Source organism: Siniperca chuatsi, linkage group LG3 (assembly GCF_020085105.1).
Source record: "Siniperca chuatsi isolate FFG_IHB_CAS linkage group LG3, ASM2008510v1, whole genome shotgun sequence".
NCBI classification, from domain to species: domain Eukaryota; kingdom Metazoa; phylum Chordata; class Actinopteri; order Centrarchiformes; family Sinipercidae; genus Siniperca; species Siniperca chuatsi.
Genome location: NC_058044.1, coordinates 29,194,688 through 29,215,137, shown reverse-complemented (window position 1 = coordinate 29,215,137; position 20,450 = coordinate 29,194,688). Strand labels below are relative to the sequence as shown.

The window sequence follows — 20,450 nt, the reverse complement described above, 5'->3', positions numbered from 1 at the left end:
CCTTTTAGGTGGTTGGCCAACCGCCAATAAAACCCAAAGCAGAAGACGAAGCATTAGATTGTTCACACTCCAGCCAGGAGGTGGCGGTAATTTAAATCCCTTCTAACTGAGTGGGGGAGGTAGACAACCAAACAGCTCGGTGGTGGCGTGAACCGCCTGCCAGTGAAAACTTGGTTACGAATATTACAAATGCTAACTGCGCGACAGTTTGTTGTTAGGACTTGCCAAGCCTAATTTCAGCATTTTCCCCGGGTCCCCCTTTAAAAAAAAAGTGGAGTCGTCCAACGGAAAAGGTAAGGTTAGGTTGCTATCCAACGCTGTGTTGAATATTGCTAGTAGGTTAACCAAAAACTGCACTTTAGCTTTCACTATAACGTTAGCTGATGTATCTGAACACCAGGCCGAGGGGGGTGTGCAAATGCGTCGCTATTAGCTGGAAATAATCGAAATACACTTGTCCATGATACTACATTGTGAGTGTGATATTGTCGTACTAGCTAAAGCTAGCTTAGATATTATTTTCTATTTTGCACCCGACATACTAGCAAGCCGCTAACCCAGTGAAGCTAATATTGTCAGCGAATATTGACATAGGCTAGCTAGGTCAGAATATACTGAATCACTAACCATCGTTAGCCATCACTAACCTTTCCATAAAAGCTTTAGTGCAAACTCGGTCACCATAAGGTGTTCACTATATTTAAACACTGTACAGCAGGTGATTTTACTGAAGAAGTGATCTCTGGTTGAAGGCAATCAGTGTTTCTGTAATCTGGAGTGAAAATCTGCACGACTTTAGTCCATGACAGCACACGGTTTGAGACTCCTGCTATCGATATAGTGTTTCTAACATAACTTTACTTTTGTCCCTTTCAACATATTTTAGGAGACGTTTTCCTTTTTGTTCTGGTCTAAGAATCGCACAAAGGTTTATATTTGCTTAAATGTGTTATATAGATATTTCTGACACCTTCATGTGGAAGAGTGACCGGAGGTTTTCAGTCTAACCAGTGCCTAGAGCAGGCTAAGGTGTGCACAACCCTGTGATCACCTACTAATTTATAGTAGGATTGAATTGTATACTGTGGGTTCTCCATGGTGCCTGTTTTTGACAGCCCTGCTTCTCATGGAGTACCACAGCAATACTGATTTTCTTTTATATCCTTTTAATTAAGACAAACTTATACTCAAGATGAATGCATGAAGTCTTTGTGATGCTTTTAGACCTATAAGAGACCAATTACTATTATTTATTAATAAGTCCATGTGAGGTAAGCGATCGTTTCTTGTCGATGATCCAGGTTTGTCTTATCAATCTGTCTTAAGTCTTTACCTCATGATTTTACAGCTCATTTTCTTTTTTTATTGACATCCACTCAGCTGCTGGAGTTGCTGTGAAATTATGTACTCAAACAGGTCTGAGTACAGTCACAGGCGGCAGTACAGTGACAGAAGTTCGAGGCAGTGGGACGATTACGATGACAGACGGGAAGAAAGGCGTGAACCTCACAGAGATATACAGCGCAATTCCTATCATAAATATGGTGGGGATGGACACAGTAGCACACAGAAGACAATCAGAGGTAGAGAGTACAGTGACTCACCTAATAGGCTGTACAGTAAAGACTCATTGAACAGAGACTGGAGCAGAAAGAGCCCAGTGAGGAGACGCATGTCTTCACCTGATTGGGGTGCTTCTGAAAAGAAAAGGCGAATGGTTACAGAGGATGATGAAGCTGATTACCGATACAGGCGTGAGCCTGACGATAAAACAAACAGGCAGTCACCAGACAGTTTTTCACATGCATACGTAACCAAGGACTTTACGCATACACTACCACAAGAAGAGGATTTCAAATACAGGAAAACACCTCAAGACTCCAGACACAGATACCGGCATGAGGAGTTAACCTACAGGCAGCAACATGATGATTTAACTTGCAGACGATCATTTGGATATTCCAAAGACAGAGACGGCCATGAAAGGAGCCGGGACTGTTCAAAAGAGAGGACACGATCACAAGATCGCTCTACGAAGGTTAGTCACAATAAACATTGTGTGTTAGAGTCAGTTCAAGGATTGTGACAGTTTGATTTTAATGTAGTTTTAATAAAATCTTCCTCCATGTCAAACAGAGTTATGCCAAACCCAGAGAGAGGAATGACAGCCCTTCCACAGATCATGAGGATCATCGTCAAAATAGAACACGGTTTCCATTGAATGGATCTAGTAGACAGGTAGGTTTATTTGACATGTGGCAATTAGGGACTACCTTTATCATCAGTGAGAGGTGCGGATCCGCTTGGGGTACAAAAATTAAAAAAGGTTGTTTTGCATTTTTTTTACCTCAAAAGTGTTGTGTTGTTCATTCTGGAGGTGAATACAGTGTGCCTACATTCTGACCTAAACTTACTGCCACGCCAGATCCATACTGACACTCCTCTCTCCATGGATACAGTATTATACAAAATATATAGGACACCATACAAGTTGCTTTAGGCGACCATCAACTGAAAGCAGTGATGCAGTTTATAGTTTCTTAATGGACAGCTGTTCAGCTGTCTAACATATCTACATTGCTTTACTAATTTCATTGTAGATTGAATGTGTGCATGTATGCACTGTAAGATGTATTATGTAAGGGGGAAAAAAACGACATACTATTAAAACAAATATTGGATCAAACTCTATCGGCAGGTATCAGACTTTCAGCAGACTTTTGGGATCGAGGCCCAAAGAAATTGGATTAAGACTTTCTAAAATGGCTAGTTAAACAATAGTCTCACAATCCACCTTAAAGGTTCCCTGTGGAGTTTCAGACCTCGAGTTGTGCTACGGAGCTGTTTTACTGTGAGAGAGTCCCTGTTTTGTTTATCTCGCACGAGTGTACACAGGGTTGACACAATACACTTTCCTGCCAATTGTTTCACACCATTCCACTGATCAACAGATGGCACTAACACGCCAACATATGCAGTAATGCGCCAGCAAAAGCAGGGAAGAAGACTGCTAGCAAGTAAACATGGATCTAAACAATGCTGAATTTAAAATACTTTAATAATCGTCTTTGCTAATGTTTTATGAGGAAGAAAATGCATTCAACACTTTTATTACAACTCAAGGATACACACAATGCGTTTTGAGTAATACTGAATGTAAACATATTTTTTGTTTGTGTGCAAGAAAACTCCACAGGGCACCTTAAAGCTGAATACTTATGTTTTTGAGTTCCCACCATTGATGCCTCCAGTGTAGGAATTGATTTATAGTTTAGTCCAGGATTGTGATAAAAACACTATTAGATTTTTGTAGTATCACTGCAACATAGGACAGGATGGATATGTCTTACATTATCAGGTCATGATTTGTGTTCATAATATACCCAAAATAATCATTGTTTACATTCTTTTATACACTTTGTGAAGCTGACCAATCACAGTAATTCTGGTTTCTCCCTAGCCACCAACATCACACCATTTGAACCTACCGTGGAGCTACAAATGTAGCCTTGGCAACACCCTGACACAGAAGTAAAAATCCAGCCTGTGTCATTTTTTTTTTTTTAATTTCGTCCAATTACTGAAAGGCTAAGAACTAGCTTCCCCACATAACCTTGAAAGGGAACCAATCATCCTAGCCAATAAAAACACTACATTCTTCTAAAAGAAACTTGTTTTAATCAAATAAAATAAGAGAGGGCCCCAATTCACTCAGGCAGAAAGGGCTGTTGATTTTTTTTTTTTTTTTTTTTAAGATCATAGAATACAATTTCTAGGGGGACTTATGTGTTTGATGGCCACAAATTTCTCACAGGCTACTTTGTTTGACAAATGCAGATGATGGTTCCTTAAACTGTGGTTCCTTGTGTTTCCCATCAGTCTTTTGAGAGCGATGTCACCAACCAATGTGCTGCTGTTCCTGAGCAGAAGAAGTCAACCAAGGGTTTCCAGCGTTTCCTCGATGTGCTCAACAAGGGTGTGAATGTCGCCGTGCTCACCAAGATAGTGACTCAGACCTCTACAGAAGTGGATAATCGACCGCATTCTCCGGCTTCTTTCATGAGCACTGCAGATCGTCTGTGGTCTCCCAGTTGTGCTGGGAGGCAACAGGAAAGCCACCAAAATACCAGCCACTGGAGTGAGAGCGAGGGCTCCCAGAGACTGGCTTCTCCACAGCCTCGTCGCGGGTCCTTCAGTCCAAAGGGGCGCTCTCTGTCTGATGAAAAGTCTCTGCAAAGGAGAACTGATGGAGAACAAAGCTACTTCAGCTCTAACAGTAGATCCGGGTCTCCCTCAGTGGTGGAAAAGATAACATTGACACCTGAAGATGAGCACAAGCACAGGCAAATGCAGGATGTTTTGCAGGCTATTGGCATGAATTTAGGATTCGAGGAACTGGGCCAAATGTCACATCGGATCCAGGAGCGGTTATATGGAAAGAAGGATAGTGACCGTGGCCGCCATCGTATAGGAAGCAGGGAAAGGGACACAGGGCGAGCGCTTTCACCAAGACCACGAAGTAGATCATCATCAAGCAGGTCTAGTTTTAGCCCATCAACTCGGGAATATTACAAGAAAAAAGACTCATATAGTGCTCAGCGGGATGTAACAGAGGTACACAAAGTACAGGCACATCAAGCCGTAGAATATGGCCAGAATAGCGGCAGTAGCACTTTACAGGAAAGTAAGAAATTCGAGACTAACTCCCAGGAAAGCACTGCTACATGTCAAGCATTTTCTCAAAATTCCACATATACTTCATCAGAACCGTCTTCTACACCTGTGATGCCAGTGTACTCTCCAGTAAACTGCTTACCGCTGCCATACCCGGCTCTGCCTCCTAACTTGCCCCATGTTAGACCCGGGCTTTTCTGGCCTCGCCTGCCTCCCTTCCTCCCTTACCCCTGTGTCCCACCTTTGAACATCTTCCCAGCAGTACTCGCTCAAACAAGTCACCTTCTCCCACAACACATTAGTAATCCTCGGCCACACTTTCTTAACCTGCCAGATATTAACCCACTTCAGCCTCTGAACACCACACAAAAATCAAAAACACTGTCAAGGCCCCGCTGTTTGCAGGTCATTGAAACCAAACAACCTGGATGAAGACAGTTGCATATGGTGAAAATCTGACCGTAAAGCTGACTGATATTGTTGAAAATTTTTTGCCTCTGGAGAATAGTAAAATATATTCATAAAGTAAGCAGTTGAGCGTTCAAGGAGTCACATTTTAACCACAAAACACATATTTGAACATCACTTCAGACAAAATCAACATTTGCAAGCGACCTGTCCAGTAGCAACAAAAAGCAAGGCCAGAACCGATGAAAACCGCACAGACAATGAACAGTTGTTGACCACAAGTTAATTGACAAACCTATGGGTGCTGTTGGAGCGCTGTCCATTGCTCAGTCTGTTCTTATACCTATAATACAATGTCATGCTAAAGAAAAACACTGAAACAGTGTGCAGAAAGTGTTAATTGATTTCTGAAAACTTTGTTTCTTAATTTTGTTATTCAAGATTTGTTTAACACCGTGATGTGATATGTTATAATTTTTGTCAAAAGTATATTTGTCCACAGAGGTCTTTTGTAGGATACAGGCCTTTATCCTAATGAAATAGCACCATAGTCCACGGTTCAGTCTTCTGAGGGTTTTGGCTGACCTACGACTACAAAAGGTGCTCTACATTTAAGCTTCTCTTCTCTTTTTGTGTACACATGCAGAAAATTATTGTGTAAATATTTGAATTGCGTAATATTAAACACAATGATTCTAAGTAAATGGCGAAGAGCTGTTTAATTCTACCAATTGTTCTTGACTATGTTTAAAAAAGGAAAAAAAAAAAGAACATTTCAAGAAACAAAAATTGGATGGGACTGCAATGTACAAAAGTCGAAATGTCACACGACAGTACCTTCGGTTGTTATGGACCCGTACGTAGTACAGAAGACTACAACATCAGAATATGACAAATCAGAATGTTGAAAAACACCACAGTGTGATTTGGAAAATGGTTAGCAGTTGGTGTCTTATTTCATATAGGCTATCCATTTCTGTGCCAAGCAGGTTAATCACACAATGCATATATTCTCTGCATATACAGTATATTTTGTCTAGATAGATACAGTTCTTGGAAAAGTAGGCCTGGGATTGTTTCACTGCATCATCTAACATCTGTGCAGATGAAGTGCCCTTGAGTAAGACAGAGTCCCTGCTAACTACCAGTGTGTGTATGTATACTGTGTTTGCTCCTGTACCCTTATTACCTAACTAATGATTTGTCATTGATTAGTCAAGTATTCAATTACTGACATAGATAATATGTATTTTTACTTGACAAATGACTAAAATGATCGCTTGTCAAATTTGGAATTGATCATTTTCACTTCAGCTCTATGTCATACCTTCAGATAAGCTCTGAGAGGTGAATGCAGAGCTCCTGAAAAATTAATCGAGAGCCATTCCGAAACTTAAGATTAATAGCATGATGCCTGTAAAGGTCTACCAACCATTTAAAGAATTCACATGGTACTACAGTGGACCAGGAGAAGGTCAATCGATACTTGTACCACTTCAAAAGCTAGAAACTGAAGAACTGACTGGTGAAGATGTGATCATGGTAGATGCAAATTCTTGTACTGTTTCAGAGACAATTAATAAAGAACAACTCTATTGACCTATAAGGTTTTGTTAAATTTAAAAAAAAAAAATCATATCGCCACTTTTGTTTGCAGGCAATTGCATAAACATCTTGACGTCAGCGTGCCACCGACTATCAAGCAGAGCCTGATTTTACACCCCAGTGACATCACACAGGTTCAAGTGCTCAGCCTCCAGTTGCTTTTATTAGGAGAGAATAGTGTTCACACACACTGACTAAACTGTCCACGTGCAAAGGAGGAAGACATCATTATGTATCATGTACATCATTAGATTTTTGTCAAAGGTGAGTGGAACATTAGAAGAAGTCAAAGCCTTTAATCATGTCCTACATAACACATTTAGCAGAATTATTCCTGGGTGTTGGTACTCCGCCCAGAAGGTGGCGCTGTTAATATACATTTTTCACCACCACCGAGGCACTGGGAGCAGTCTTGGCCCCTCTTGTTAAGCTATTTTTTTTTTTAACATTAATGGTTGTCTTTGCTTACTGCTGGAGTTTAATAAAGCTCAGTTTCGGCATTTCACTATCCAAGTACTTCGTTTTCGAAGTAACAGCCTTAAAATAACATTTGTTCCGCGATGCGACAGAGGAAGGGTTGTGAGCAGCTATAACGTTAGTAGGTAAACAGTCTATTTACTGCCAGGCTAAGCTATCTAAAACAGGATTTAGCTGTCATGTTAGTCAGTTTAGCTGTCTGTTCGGCCCTTCATTTGCCAAATCACTTATATTACACCATGTTACAGCGCCTCAGAGGTTGTGTTTTCAAACATTAGGCTTTGTCTCAACAGTAGTCAATATTTAAGCAAATTAGTTAATGTCTTTGGTAACGCTACTGAAATATTAGTGTTAACTGTGTGTCCAAATTGCAGTTTACATTTTCTATTAAGTAAGGAGGTAACGTTAGTTACTATACTCTTTGTAAAGTAACAGTCTGCATACAGGTCTGTGCTAATCAGCCCGCAGTCATTTCTCCACATTGTTTCTATTTTACAGAACGTGTAGTGACTTTATAAACTGCAAGAGAAACTGGCTGAAGGATGAATCCACTTGACTGGGGAGATGCTATTCGAACACAGCAGAGACATTTGGACCCAAATCACCAGAGTGGTGTTAATAACAGCATGGAGAATGCCTCAAAAACTAAAAATGACTGGGACACTTACTGCCAATACTCAAGATACACTGTTGATGAACCACAGGGCAGCATGGGAGTGAATGTGGAATGGAAGGGACTCAGTCCTCTCTCGCATAACTTTTACATCAAGGAGTCAGAGGTCGAGGACCCAGATGGAGAACCACTTCAAATGGACGAGGAGGATCCAGAACTCACAAGAAAGCGGAAAGAGCTTAAAGAGATAGAAGAGCAGATAATACGTAAGAAAGTTGCTATTGCTCTGAAAAAAATTGAACCATTTGTGAAGGAGATTCCTCCTGGCTTTTCCTGTAATGATAAATCAGCCACATGCAAAGGTGCAACTCTTAAAGACAGGGTGAACGTTATTTTTCAGCAACGACATCCTGTCAGCTTTCGGTCAAAGGTGAGTAATAGATAGATTAGATAATCAATCAGCTGTTTTAGACCATTCATTTACCTTGAGAATACAGTGCTTTTCAGCTTGGAGAACTTCCAACTGATTTTCAGGTATTATACTGTGTTGCGTCCTCTTTTGCTGCTCAGGTCAGGTCTCCCAAAGAGAGAATGAACTCCTCCAGCCCGAGCAAAGACGGTTTGCTGCAGGAAGACCATCCGCTGAAGCTCAGAGTGAAGGCACTAATGAAGCAGAGATGTAGTGATCCTTGTGTTTTTCCAACAAACGGGGAGGTTTGTAATATTTTATTGCCCCCTCCTTTATAGAAAATGGACACATTTGTCATCAAATTTAAACCCATTTAAAAGAACATAATTTCATGTTGGTTCAAGTTAATACAGAAATAGGCAGACACTGACATACATACCAAAATCTGTCACAGTGTAAGATCTACAATACAGATTTTTTCCAAGTAAAACCCAAGCAAAATGGTGGGATTTGACAGACATGGTTGAACTTTTTACTGTTTTATTTATACTTATAATACTGTGATAATTATTGCAATATTGGTTGTTTTCAAAATACAAGCGATACAAGATAGATTTCTGATTATTTTACAACACAGGGTTGTATAATGAAATTTTACATGAAAATGTGCTTACCTCAGTAACTCCATCATTGCGGTTTTGTATAGAGCTGGACAGATAAATCAGCTGGCCTAAATATTGACCGATATTAGCTTATTGCAGATATATTGGTATCAGCGTTCATGTCAGCCAGTAAGCAACAAGAAATTTCAGCACAGAAATGCCATGAGCCCTTTTCAGTCATGCACTTCAGTCATGATGACAATTTAACATATTGGTCTTATGTCTGAATAAGCACCATGGTCACAATTATGTAAAAGTCACAATGACAATCTTCGGACCTAATAACATTTTCGTATCCCTTTCAACACGGCACAAGTCTGAACTGAATTTCGTCAGATCACTGTAAAGGGTGCAGCAGCACAAGGTGCAGAGAGAGAGAGAGAAATAAAATGTGCATTTTGTTCCGCCTTCTGAGATCACTGTAATAAATGTATTATCTCAATCGTCATCTCTTTTGCACAAAGAGGATAAAATCAGTTTAATGTGAAAAAAACGCTCGTACAACAACAGTAATAGTCTGACCAACAGTCTCTCCCTATATTTTCATTTTTTATTCATACCAACTTCTTGGCCAAATCAATGAATATCCAGTAAAACGCTTTACATACAGCATGTGAGCAAATAGGAATTGACTTACTTACTTTACGTCCTGTCATTCATTGCTTGAGCACTGCCAGGCAGCTGAATTCGCTCTCTAATAACTTAAATGTGAAAATGTATCAGTGGCTTGACTGTGAGAAGCAGGGGCGAGCGTCCCTCGTGCTCCCAGTTGTCATTAGTTAAGGCTTCGACAGCAAAATACGTTTTCAGATGCATCAGTGATGCAGCCTCTCTCTGAAAAAAAATGAATATCAGCTGATATATTATTAATAGATTTTTTAAACTTAAATATCGTCATCCTCAAAAAATCCAGCATCTGTCAGATAAGCTCTGGAAAAACACGAAGAGAAGAACATTTGAGCTACATCATAAAATTTTGATAAGCAGAATTTAAAAAAAATAAGAGATCTGATGTCATAATGTAATCTAATACTGTAGTCAAGATTTCTTTACATACAGTTCCTTCTAAAAGTTCATAAGCCGTTGTATAAATTTAAAAAAGTGATTGGGTTGTTGATTTTTAAATGGTGCTACCATACAAAAGGTTATTCTTTTTTCAGTCTAAAATCTTCGTTTGGTTAGAAACTCGTGAAGGAAGTGAATAAACACAGGCTTTAGGACTTGATGCTCTTTTCTGACAGTAATTTTGTCTTTTGTTACTCCAGGTAGAGAAAGTAAGTGTGAAAAAAACGTGTGTAGTCTGGTTTTGACAATAAGCAATGTTTCTGTATATCTGACCTTTCCCATCAGCTCCCTGATGTCCCACCGCCTCCTCCAGGCCAAAGCGTTACTTCACCAGCCAAGGAGGACAACAGCGTCAACCAGGGTTTCCAACGCTTCCTCAGCGTGCTCAACAAAGGAGTGGACATGGACTTGCTCAGTAGGATTGTCAATGATGACAGTGAGGATCTTCCTTCAAGTGAGGAGCTCCTGAACATTCAGGCCCCTGCCGTGGAGAACAAGTCAGATCCGCCCTTCAGGAGCCGGCGATCGAACAGTGGAGCCTCACTGCCGAGCCGCAGTCGGACCAACAGTGGAGAGAGGAAGACTGACCCGCCCAGTCAAGAGAGAAGCCTCAATGAGAGACTCTTCCTACCTGATGTTGACAAGAAGAAGAATGACAGAGGAGGCCGCTGTTCGGGCTCTAGTAGTCAATCCAAGTCTCCCTCGGCAGTAAAGAAGAAGAACGAAGAAGAAGAAGAAAAACCAAAGGTGGATGAGCAGCGTGAACAGCTCCAGAACATTCTTAAAACTTTGGGGTTGAGCCTGGAAGTGGAAGAGATGAGCAAATTAGCAGACCGGACTCAGGAGAGGTTGTATGGGAAGAAGCATGAAGGCATGAGGGCTGACAGCAGAGAGGAGCAGGAGAGTCGGCAGAAGGGAACCAACAGACAATACAGGAACTCCTCCTCCTCTTCTTCTTCCTCCTCCTCCTCCTCCTCCTCCTCCTCCTCCTCTTCAAGGTCGACCTCTAGAAGTGTTAGTCCCAGTCCCTCTCGCCATCAGCGCTCCCACAGCAGAGACTCGAAACAAAGGCAAACGTCTGAGCGCAGCAGCTCGAGAGACAGAAGCAGAGATGGACTGACATGCCAAGACAGCAAAGAAGCACAGAGGCACGGGGACGGAGACGAAGACGGAAAAGACTCCAAAGAAACCTCCACTTATCACCATCCATATCTACAAAACCAAACGTATCCCCATCCTGCTGCTTTTTCTGCATTTCCAGATTACAGTTTGTCCCAGTACTCTCAGTACAATGCCTACCACAGCGGCACTTACAACACTGCTTCAAATTCTTACTGGACATATACTCAGGGTGCGACTCCTCCCTCCCTTTATCCCAGCGGGTATCCTTCTCCACAGAACACCTACCATCACTTTCCTGGCTCTGTAGTGGAACCTAACATGGTTTACCCTCATGACAATCCTCCTGACATTAACTTATTTGTGAATCCAGACCTGTCTATAAGCGAAGGCCAAATTGGATCGGCTTCTGGCCTTCGCTGCCTGCAGGTCATCAGCACTAAGCAGCCAACCACTCAGAGCAGTCTAAAGCAACTCACAAATGGCCGCAGGAGGAGGGGGAAGTTGGAAACGTACATAAAGACACGTCGTTTACGGTGGAAAAAGAAAAAAGAGATAAAGAGACAACAAAAAATGGCAGAGAAACAGACTGCAGATTCTGTGAAGAAGTTGGAGGCTCCACAGGGCAATGAAGGTGACTCCAAAGCTGAGCAGTCAGAAGAGGAAAAGCAGCAGCCAACAGAGGAGGAAATAAAGGCAAACCTGAGGAAAAAGGTTGGTGGAGTGTTGGTTTAACCAGCTTCCTTATCCATGTCATTTTAGGAGGTTAAGTTTTTGATACATTTCATTTGTGTCACATGTCTCAGAGTAGGCACTCTTATCTGACCAGAAATTCTCAGTGGCGCAAATTTTGTCCTACTTTAACGACCAGGAGTAAAAGCATTTTAGCAGCTTCCTTAACTTAGGAAATCACTCCTATCTCGGCCAGTATTTAGGAGAGCTCCAGAGGTGTCCTAACCTGTTAGGAGTTGCCAGGAGATGACATTCAGGTGGACATACGCACGCACATTCTGTGGGAAATGTTCATTCATTATGAGCTTATTAAAAGATACTGTTTAAGCAAAAATGTGGGATGCAAAAGAGATTGCATGCTCTCTTCACAAAAACGGAAGAGAGCCCCACAGCGACAGGGAAAATGTCAACTGTGCAACAGTGATGATTTGGGTTTGTCACAGCCAACAATTTCAGTCATTTCTGCAATATTAAATCAGGCGTCTCAGTTAAAGCACAGATTCATTCATTTCCCCAAAACACAGCGTCAAGATATGGAAAAACAAGCTGCATCCATTCAAATCATGGGTTTATTCATTTAATCATTCATTTTGTTTAAGGGGACTAGACTGTTTTAAGAGATATGTCCACATTGTTACAGTGTATTTCTCAACTGTAACATTACAGAAATAGCTAATTTTCCCCACCCGTAAGGATAGGCTACATAACTTAACAGGAAGTGGCGAGTTGGACTGTGGAAAAGATGATAAATGTTTTTAAGGGAGATGTGTCCACAGTTCAAAACCACTGCTGTGTGTGCAATATGCACAATACTAATATAGGCACTGTAAATCGGATGGATAGGGCTTGCAGATTTAGTCTACAAGTTAAAATTTTATACAGGTATATATTTATTGTTTAATTCATGCGAGTGGCTTGCCAGTATTACTTGCAACCTCATGCAAATGGCTTTTTGGTAAATATGATTTTAAGAGTTAAGCTATTTATTAATTTTAGTTGTAAGTGTTGTAAAAAAGCGATGTCACAGTCCTTACTGAAAGTCAGGAAAGTCTGCTAAATACAGGCCCAGCAGTATTTAGGATTTCTCAACATTTTCAGACAGGATTTTTGAACATTTTTAGTATTTTCTGCACCTACATATATTTAAATGTTTTTATACATAATTGTATAAATTAATTATACATTGATTGTTTATCACCATTTGTGTTTTGAGGCATATGCGGACCCTGCTACAGATTAAGAATTTCACTATATTTTCTATTATTGAAATAACAGACTTAGAGGATTGGCCAGCCTAGGCATGAGCAGTATGTTTCAATTCAATTCCATAACAGAATTTTCATATATATATATATATATATATATATATATATATATATATATATATATATATATATATATATATATATATATATATATAAAACATGATGTGATCATAATCACAAGACAATTTCACTGACAGTCATAACATTGAATTTTTGCCCTGTCCAGCCCTATGCTCGGAGTGCTTTCCAGTTAAGGTTGTTTTTCTTGCCTATATAATCATAAATCACTCTATTCCAAGATTTTCTTTGTCTTGCTCAACCACTTAAATTTTTTCTAGCTTGAAGCATTTAACCAGAAGGTGAAGCAAAAAGTCACACAGCCAGCCAGCTCCCTAACCCCTCAGACTGGTTAAAGTAAGTAGACTAGCGTGTGAGAACACTGATGTATGACAATGTGTGTTTTCATTAAAGAATTGGAAACTTGATAAATGTTCCCGCTTGGGACTGTTTCTGTTTTGTAAGCACTCATCAAATGAAAAAAATGGTATAATAATTTATCAGTACCCATGTATAATAATACCCATTTAACATGTATTCTGTATAGTTATATTATGCTAAATGGATAGTGTTTTTAAACTCTTCATGAACTGTATGATGATTTAAATGGAAATGTGTAAGCGCTGAGTGCCTGTCGTTAGGTCTCGTGTGTTTATCAGTTTTTTTCTCCTTTTTCCCGTAGATCTGTGGAGTGTCATGACTGTCTTTAATTTGAACCTGCTGTGAGCCCCGACAGACCATGTGGACCTCATGTTTAACATTCATTATTTACACATGCAGTTCATAGTGTTACAGGACCATTTAGTATTTTAGTCATATTTCCAGGTTTGTACTGAATCTTCCTCAAACTCTAATAAATAAATGATATCTTCTTCTTCAAAAAAAAGTTTTTTGCCATTAATGGCGGGTTTGCGTTAAGCCAGGTTTTACTCATTTCAGCTCTACATTTTTGTAAATATAACTACTTTGTAACTCTGTTTCTATTTTTTCTCTTGGTACTGTAAACATTTGATTAAGCAAAATCTGTTTTGTAGGCTCCGTTTAATTTGTTGATGACTAACATATTTTTCAGTCAAAGGGTTAAGTCTGTAAAAATGGTCAGGTCTTGGCATTTTGTATTCACACACTAATGGCTGTTCCCATACTGAGTGAAGAAGTCTTTCAAAAAATAGAAAAGAGTATGCTTTTGACACAAACACTCACATCACCAGTGAGAGGATGAATCCTAATGACTTTCATTGATCCCCTGACTTTTGATCTAGTGCTATCAGCGAGTCAGAATTTCCACTTGTCTGACTCTTTAGTTCATAACAAGATACCTTAAAAGTGGAGCTTATGGATGTAACCTGAGCCACATTTGACAATGAAGAGCTGAACCAGAAAAGTCTTAGATGTTGTAAAATGGTCAGTGTACAGTAGATAGACCCTTTTGAGTCAGCACAGCCTTGCCTTTGGCACCACTACGTTTTTTGGGTTGTTTTTTTTTTTTTCCCTATTAGGGCTGTAGCTCAGATTTAGACACATAACATTATTATTTGGATGCCTCGTTAGCTGTTCAATTCCTCTGACAATCAATTGCTTCTTATTATATCAACTAACAAAACTCAAAGCGTCAGGAATACATTTCTGTTCAAGAAATACTGAATCCTGCTGAAGAAAAACTGTATGAAAACACTAGGATCAGCCTTAAAAATGTGTAGATTTTTAACTAGTTGATGGTAGCTATGGCCCTGTCCGCTGGTGGTAATAATAGCATAGTTTTCTCTCAATTTTTCATTCATTCCAATTTTCTTTCGTACCATAAATAAGCATTACATTATGTTTTTTAAACTGATATCTGTACCAAATACTCTAATAAATGGACTGGGTAATAAGGTAATGAATGCTGTCAGTAGTATACCATAAAATGAAATAATTACATACATATATGTGTCAATAATATTTATTCATACAGTAGACTAAGTATGACATAACACACTCAATGTATGAAGCACAAGAGGCTATCAATGCATTATAAGGTGGAGTTACGGTTAATTTTGCTTTTCCAAAATCATATGCCATTGGTGCTAATACCTCTACAGACAGCATTGATGCACCTCTAAAACAAACCAATAGAGTTTTGGCTTGCAACACAGTGTGCAGTTAAACTTTTAAAAATAACGTCCAAATGTTTTTGCGAAGTAAAATAGTGACTTTGAACAAAACCAGAACAAGAGCTTCCAAATAAATTACTCAAGTAGTCACACAGCAGTCTTTGCAACACCATAGCTCGGGTTGCAAAGACTAGCTCTAGTTGATACTGTTATAAATAGGAGAGTGGTTCATGTTTTAATCTAAAGTTCGTCTTTCTCCTCTCCTTGACAATAGCACGCTGCTCTCTGGCTGTTCATGTAGGGTCTGCAGCCCAGAGTCCACACTGTGTTGAACAAGGTGTCTGCTACCGTCTCACATGCTGAGGAGAGAAAATGACAGAAACAGAAACAGGAATGGCAGTCGGTACAGAGCAGTATGTACAAAAGAAGGTAATGTTCAACATTTTCCTGTAATCTGAGATTTACTCAGTTAATGTCATAGTACACTGAATTATCAGTACGTGACTTGAGCATTTTAATATTTTGTATTGAGATCTCAGGAACATTTTTTTAAAATATGAGCCTAATTTTTTGAGACATTTGGCTCTCTTCACAAGGGTTTTATACATTACATTAAACCCACATTCATAACTTTTAAAATGTGATGGAGAAGCAGGCTTCTGCCCAGACCAGCTGTGACCTTTTCCTATCCCACCTGCTTTTTTCAAGGAGGGAAATTTAAAAAATGACTAAGTATCACAACTAGTCATCGTGACATCGTTTTCAGCTGTCACATACTGGGTCAGTGTAAGTCAACTCAGGCCAAGCCCACAGTAGCAAGTATTGAATGCAAGTAAAGTGTGTTCCCAAACCAGTTCTAATTTTATTCCAGCTGTTGAATTATTAAAGATGAAGTTATGGCAGAATTATGCTGAAAAATGGGGATGGGCTCGGTAACCCTGCCCTAGATGAAATGAAGGTTAAAAGGTTACCGACCTTCAACTTTTGACACAAAGCCAAGGCTCTTCTTGAGGTCAGAACAGATGCTGTGGAGGCACCAGCGGAACTTGGAGTCGCAGCGGTACTTGTTGGAGCCGCAGGTGTCGTAACACATATCCAGCTGATTGCAACACTTGGTCATGGCAGGGATGCCCATGTCCATCTGGCACACAACAAAGGTGATTAATGTGTTTGTATGCAAGGGTGGGGGGTTCATAGGTGGTTAGTTTTGCTTCCATTATTCCGTCAAATGTAGACTTCTCCTGACATTTAGGGACTGTTCGAAAATTATTTGAAGGGGGGTCAGAAAAGGGTGAGGGTTATATGTTATTTACTTTTTGCTGAAGGGAGGGTAGTTTGATTGTTGTGGGAGAGCAGGGGCAGGGTCTTTATAGCCCCAGATTTCTATTTTATTTCATCTTTTTCTCGTGATATTTAGAAGAATTACTTTAAAATAGTTACGTCCAAAAAAATTAAGTTATTATTGGGGCTTTATTTTACACTTCAAATTTAGGCTGGTAAAACCATAATGTCAGTTTTGAGAAACATTAGACATGGATCTTACTATTTAGTAGGGATTAAACATTATCTTTCTAAGAAGCAGGCAATTATTTGACAAGCCAACAGTCGCCTTAACTTGACTATGCATCAAAACACACCTCCAGTAAAGTTAAATATATGCTATAGAGTTAACCTAAAATATAATACTATTTCAGCACAACCCAACCTGTTCTGCTAATCGGTGAAGCAAAAATATTAGTGCTCAGAACCTCCGTGCCCCTGTATGCTTCTTCAGTGTCAGTGGTAATAACTGTTCATTTAGTAGCACTTAGTTCAAAAATAGACGGCAGCTTGAATGTTCGATAAACAGGACACACCGTTTGTTATGTTTTCCATAATTTTGGCAATTGTTAATTACACTTCTTATGTGTAATTTGGGCTACGAAAAAATTATTGTTCCATTAACGTGTTCAGCTTGAAAGCAGGGCTAAGTTGAGATATTAGGGCGGAGGGTGTTGTAGGTTTTTTTTTTTTTTTTAGTTAAGGGGAGGGTCCTAAGCAAATATTAATAACTCTGGGGAGGGTCCTGCTTTTTAAAATGTCAAACATAAGTTTCGGCCCTCTTCCCCACACCAATCATTTTTGTACAGTCCTTTATGAGAAAAAAGAAAGAATCCCGCACACTATTTATTAACGTTTCGGCCCCTCTGGACCTTCGTCAAGAGTGTTTAGGAAGAGTCCTTTAGGAATGTAGATTCAGCTTTTTATATCAGTATCAATTTTCCAAGTTAGATAAATCTACATGAATTTGCCCTGAATAGACAGAAGACGCATACCCCATCTGGAACAGGAAGACCAAAGAAGTAAGAGCTACATCCATCAGGTTCTGGCATCTGGTAGCCAGGACGAGGAAGAGGAGCTTTACCTGAGAGGGGAAGCAAAGCAAAATATCTGGTGTAGGTCATGTTTCACAACAGGCCAGTGGAAATGTGTTGGACTCTGACAGCCATGTGGGTTTTAAAGTAGATCCGTGTTTGCACATAGATAAACAAAGGTTACTTATTTGGTTCATATCTATTCACATCATATTCATCACTGCATGAAACCTCTCCTATCATGCTGGGGTCACAGTCCATTTCCAGGCCCTCTTCCAGATGATAACAAAGGTAATAAGTATAAGAAGAAGTCCTATGTGTTAAGTATCAGAGCATTATTGTTATTGGGTTTAAATTGTTGCCTTGTTGTCCCATACAGGCAATTTCCAGACTATAACCATTTAAATTTATGATCTATATCTATAGATATTGAATATCTATAGATATTGAATATTCCAAAAAAGATTAAGTATTTTGTGTTTTCCCCAAGAACTTTATTGTTATCGGGGTGAAAACAGCATCAACTGGAGCACAGGACACCTAAACCCTCCCAAAAAACCTACACTTGTGGAACTCTTTTTGCATGTAATCAGTGTTAAGGGGAAACTGTAATACATTTCCTCCTTTCAGTTAAGATTCAATTCTAAAATGTTTTGGAGGAAAAAATTAACCAAAAAGATATATCAGTGGTGGAACATCAATATGGTAACTGACTTACCATATCGACAGCGGTATTGGCACACTCCATCACGTCCGCCCATGAACTCCAGCATCGAGTCAAAGTAGCCGCCGACTGACTCAAAGCCACCTCTGAGGGAGTTTAGTCCCCACTCGTTGTTCTCGTCCTCCTCCTGCGTGCCATCAGAGGCCTGGCCTTGTGGTGGTGGTGGTGGTGCTGTTGTAGCTGGGTCCTCAGCCTCTTGACTGACGGCGCTGTGGAGGAACAGGCCCAGCAGGAGCAAGAGGGCCGCAAGAAGGGCCCAACGGGTCATCCTGTAGCTCAGACAGCTCAGTATGAACAGAGTTAGAGTTCAGAGACTCAGGGGAAACACAAACACGCTCACAGAGGCAATACTGAAACTGTCTGTGTGACCTGAACTTTGAGCCAGACACAGGGACGGCCTCATATGTGGAGGAACAAAGTCCAGCTTCTATCTCGTCTTTTTGACATGTCTGAGCTTTTATCATTCTTGCTCATTGATGAGAGTGTGCTTGTTCACCGTTCAGCCAAGGTGATTCAATTACAATTTAATCCTATTAATTTAAGAGTTCATCTCTCTTGACAGTAACACCTAGTAGCAAACTGGATAGAGTGGATTTGCTTTAAGATTACAGAGCATCACCTCTGTGCCGTGCTGCCTGGTTTCTCAAGTCATTAAAGTCATGTGCAAATTGTACACGATACCTCCCACATCTGATAGCATTTGCTCCTGAAACCTCCAAACTAGGTCATAACAGCTATTTTTTTTTAAGGAATAACCACATAATATTAAGGTGTTTGGTCAGTGTGATAAAATGATTGGGTCACCACAATGAGAACTGAATCTAAATACTCCCTCAGTGTGTGTGTGTATGTGTGTGTGTGTGTGTGTAGGCGTTCAAAAGCATGTTTCTGACCTTTCTTTTCTTTTTCTTATCACAAAAGCGTGACCAAATTTGGATTCTCTGAGGCTAGCTGGCGTGCATGCTTGTGTCAGTGTGAAAGTTTCATTGATTGATTCATTCATTTTCATCATACAAGTGTATTTAGGTCAGAGGGGATAGAGCTTGTCTCGGGTGCTTATGGAACTTTTCTGCCCCATTATAATGTGACAAATCATGGGACAAAACAGAACATCCAGATACATTTATTTCATAATATAATAATAATAAACAATAAGAATAACAATAGAATCCCTTAACACAGGTGGAGAGTCAAAGACAGGTAAGAGAGTCAAGTAAAGGCTACAGAACCACAAGGCACAGATAAAATAACATTGAAAATACCCTTAAAAATAACAGTGGCTGAGATATGAGGCAATGTAGTTTCTTGGCATTTTTGTTTAATTATTACACTGAAAGGAATTAAATATGTAATTTAAAGTCATTGTTAAAGTGAGTAAAAGTTGGTTGAGTCGTTTACATTTGTGTACATGGATGTATTTACCAAGTTATATTATTGGCCTTTTTCACAGCAGACATTGCACATGACATTGACTTGTCATAGTGGGAAAAGCACAGGTATTACTAATAACATTACCTTACGATTGGTGGACGACCTGTTCTACCACTAAGAGCAAGTTGGGATCAGTTAGTTAACCCTGCCTCTCCTTGTGCCCCTGCTGATTGTGATGCTGATTGGGAAAAGTTTCTTTTGCACTTTGCTGGAAAGGTGGAGTTAATAAGATCTGATATCACCCCCAATCCTGCCTTTTTAGATGTGGATCACCTGCTCAGGGATTCTTTGAGCAATTTTTCTGCTATTACTCTGCCTGAACTCACAGACATCATGTCTCTTATGAGAGTATCCTCCAGCCCTCTGGACAAAAACCCAACTAGGTTTTTATTGGAATTTATGGATTGTATTGCGCCCCTTTTACAAATTATTTTTAACAGCTCACTGTCTACTGGCTGCATCCCAGATTACTTTAAAACTGCTTGTGTCCAGCCAGTCCTAAAAAAACCTGGGCTTGATCCCACCCTCCTGGATAACTATCGTCCAATCTCCAAACTGCCTTTTATTTAGAAGATTCTCGAAAAACTTGTATCTAAGCAGCTTCTTGCTGCTGTGGAAAACAATAATACCTTTGAAAAGTTCCAATCTGGCTTTCGTCAGCACCACAGCACTGAGACAGCCCTTCTCAAAGTCAAAAAATTGAGTGTTAGCATTAATAACTTCATGTCATCCTTTACCCATATCAACTATGGTGTGCCTCAA

The 20,450-nt window shown here is 39.9% G+C and overlaps 3 protein-coding genes across 9 annotated transcripts; 2 read left to right on the top strand and 1 right to left on the bottom strand.

The window, feature by feature from the left end:
• The first annotated feature begins 72 nt into the window (after nt 1–72).
• Nucleotides 73–6,688, top strand: LOC122872306 (zinc finger CCCH domain-containing protein 13-like). 3 transcript variants are annotated; one of them, XM_044188386.1, is made up of 5 exons: nt 73–293; nt 1,381–1,962; nt 2,026–2,038; nt 2,137–2,238; nt 3,880–6,688. In XM_044188386.1, the coding sequence occupies exons 2-5, from the start codon at nt 1,403–1,405 to the stop codon at nt 5,104–5,106; spliced, it is 1,902 nt and encodes a 633-aa protein (XP_044044321.1). In that variant the 5' UTR covers nt 73–293; nt 1,381–1,402; the 3' UTR covers nt 5,107–6,688. The 3 variants fall into 3 exon arrangements, with proteins under 3 accessions (XP_044044321.1, XP_044044301.1, XP_044044311.1); XM_044188366.1 differs by having other exon boundaries at nt 78–293; nt 1,381–2,038; XM_044188376.1 differs by lacking the exon at nt 73–293 and adding an exon at nt 310–473 and having other exon boundaries at nt 1,381–2,038.
• Nucleotides 6,689–7,062: 374 nt separating this feature from the next.
• Nucleotides 7,063–13,972, top strand: LOC122872290 (uncharacterized protein DDB_G0271670-like). Of its 5 annotated transcripts, none has more exons than XM_044188333.1 (6): nt 7,063–7,281; nt 7,663–8,207; nt 8,348–8,491; nt 10,199–11,746; nt 13,368–13,443; nt 13,769–13,972. In XM_044188333.1, exons 2-5 carry the CDS (start codon nt 7,707–7,709, stop codon nt 13,440–13,442), a joined length of 2,268 nt encoding a protein of 755 aa, XP_044044268.1. In that variant the 5' UTR covers nt 7,063–7,281; nt 7,663–7,706; the 3' UTR covers nt 13,443; nt 13,769–13,972. The 5 variants fall into 5 exon arrangements, with proteins under 5 accessions (XP_044044268.1, XP_044044260.1, XP_044044251.1 ...); XM_044188325.1 differs by having other exon boundaries at nt 7,063–7,285; XM_044188316.1 differs by having other exon boundaries at nt 7,063–7,289.
• A 1,040-nt stretch (nt 13,973–15,012) lies between these two features.
• Nucleotides 15,013–18,642, bottom strand: LOC122872315 (group XIIB secretory phospholipase A2-like protein). Its single transcript, XM_044188398.1, has 4 exons — nt 18,252–18,642; nt 17,495–17,583; nt 16,155–16,320; nt 15,013–15,538 (listed from the first exon to the last, which is right to left on the bottom strand). Exons 1-4 carry the CDS (start codon nt 18,523–18,525, stop codon nt 15,420–15,422), a joined length of 648 nt encoding a protein of 215 aa, XP_044044333.1. The 5' UTR covers nt 18,526–18,642; the 3' UTR covers nt 15,013–15,419.
• Nucleotides 18,643–20,450: the final 1,808 nt, after the last annotated feature.

Excerpts from the sequence above, each read along its gene's own strand:
- LOC122872306 (XM_044188366.1), top strand. The coding sequence starts at position 1,403 with ATGTACTCAAACAGGTCTGAGTACAGTCACAGGCGGCAGTACAGTGAC. Across the intron at positions 2,039-2,136 it reads CACAAGATCGCTCTACGAAG|AGTTATGCCAAACCCAGAGA; the intron begins GTTAGTCACAAT and ends CATGTCAAACAG. Across the intron at positions 2,239-3,879 it reads TGAATGGATCTAGTAGACAG|TCTTTTGAGAGCGATGTCAC; the intron begins GTAGGTTTATTT and ends GTTTCCCATCAG.
- LOC122872290 (XM_044188333.1), top strand. The coding sequence starts at position 7,707 with ATGAATCCACTTGACTGGGGAGATGCTATTCGAACACAGCAGAGACAT. Across the intron at positions 8,208-8,347 it reads CTGTCAGCTTTCGGTCAAAG|GTCAGGTCTCCCAAAGAGAG; the intron begins GTGAGTAATAGA and ends TTTGCTGCTCAG. Across the intron at positions 8,492-10,198 it reads TTTTTCCAACAAACGGGGAG|CTCCCTGATGTCCCACCGCC; the intron begins GTTTGTAATATT and ends CTTTCCCATCAG.
- LOC122872315 (XM_044188398.1), bottom strand. The coding sequence starts at position 18,525 with ATGACCCGTTGGGCCCTTCTTGCGGCCCTCTTGCTCCTGCTGGGCCTG. Across the intron at positions 17,584-18,251 it reads CCAATACCGCTGTCGATATG|GTAAAGCTCCTCTTCCTCGT; the intron begins GTAAGTCAGTTA and ends TTCCCCTCTCAG. Across the intron at positions 16,321-17,494 it reads GTCTTCCTGTTCCAGATGGG|ATGGACATGGGCATCCCTGC; the intron begins GTATGCGTCTTC and ends GTTGTGTGCCAG.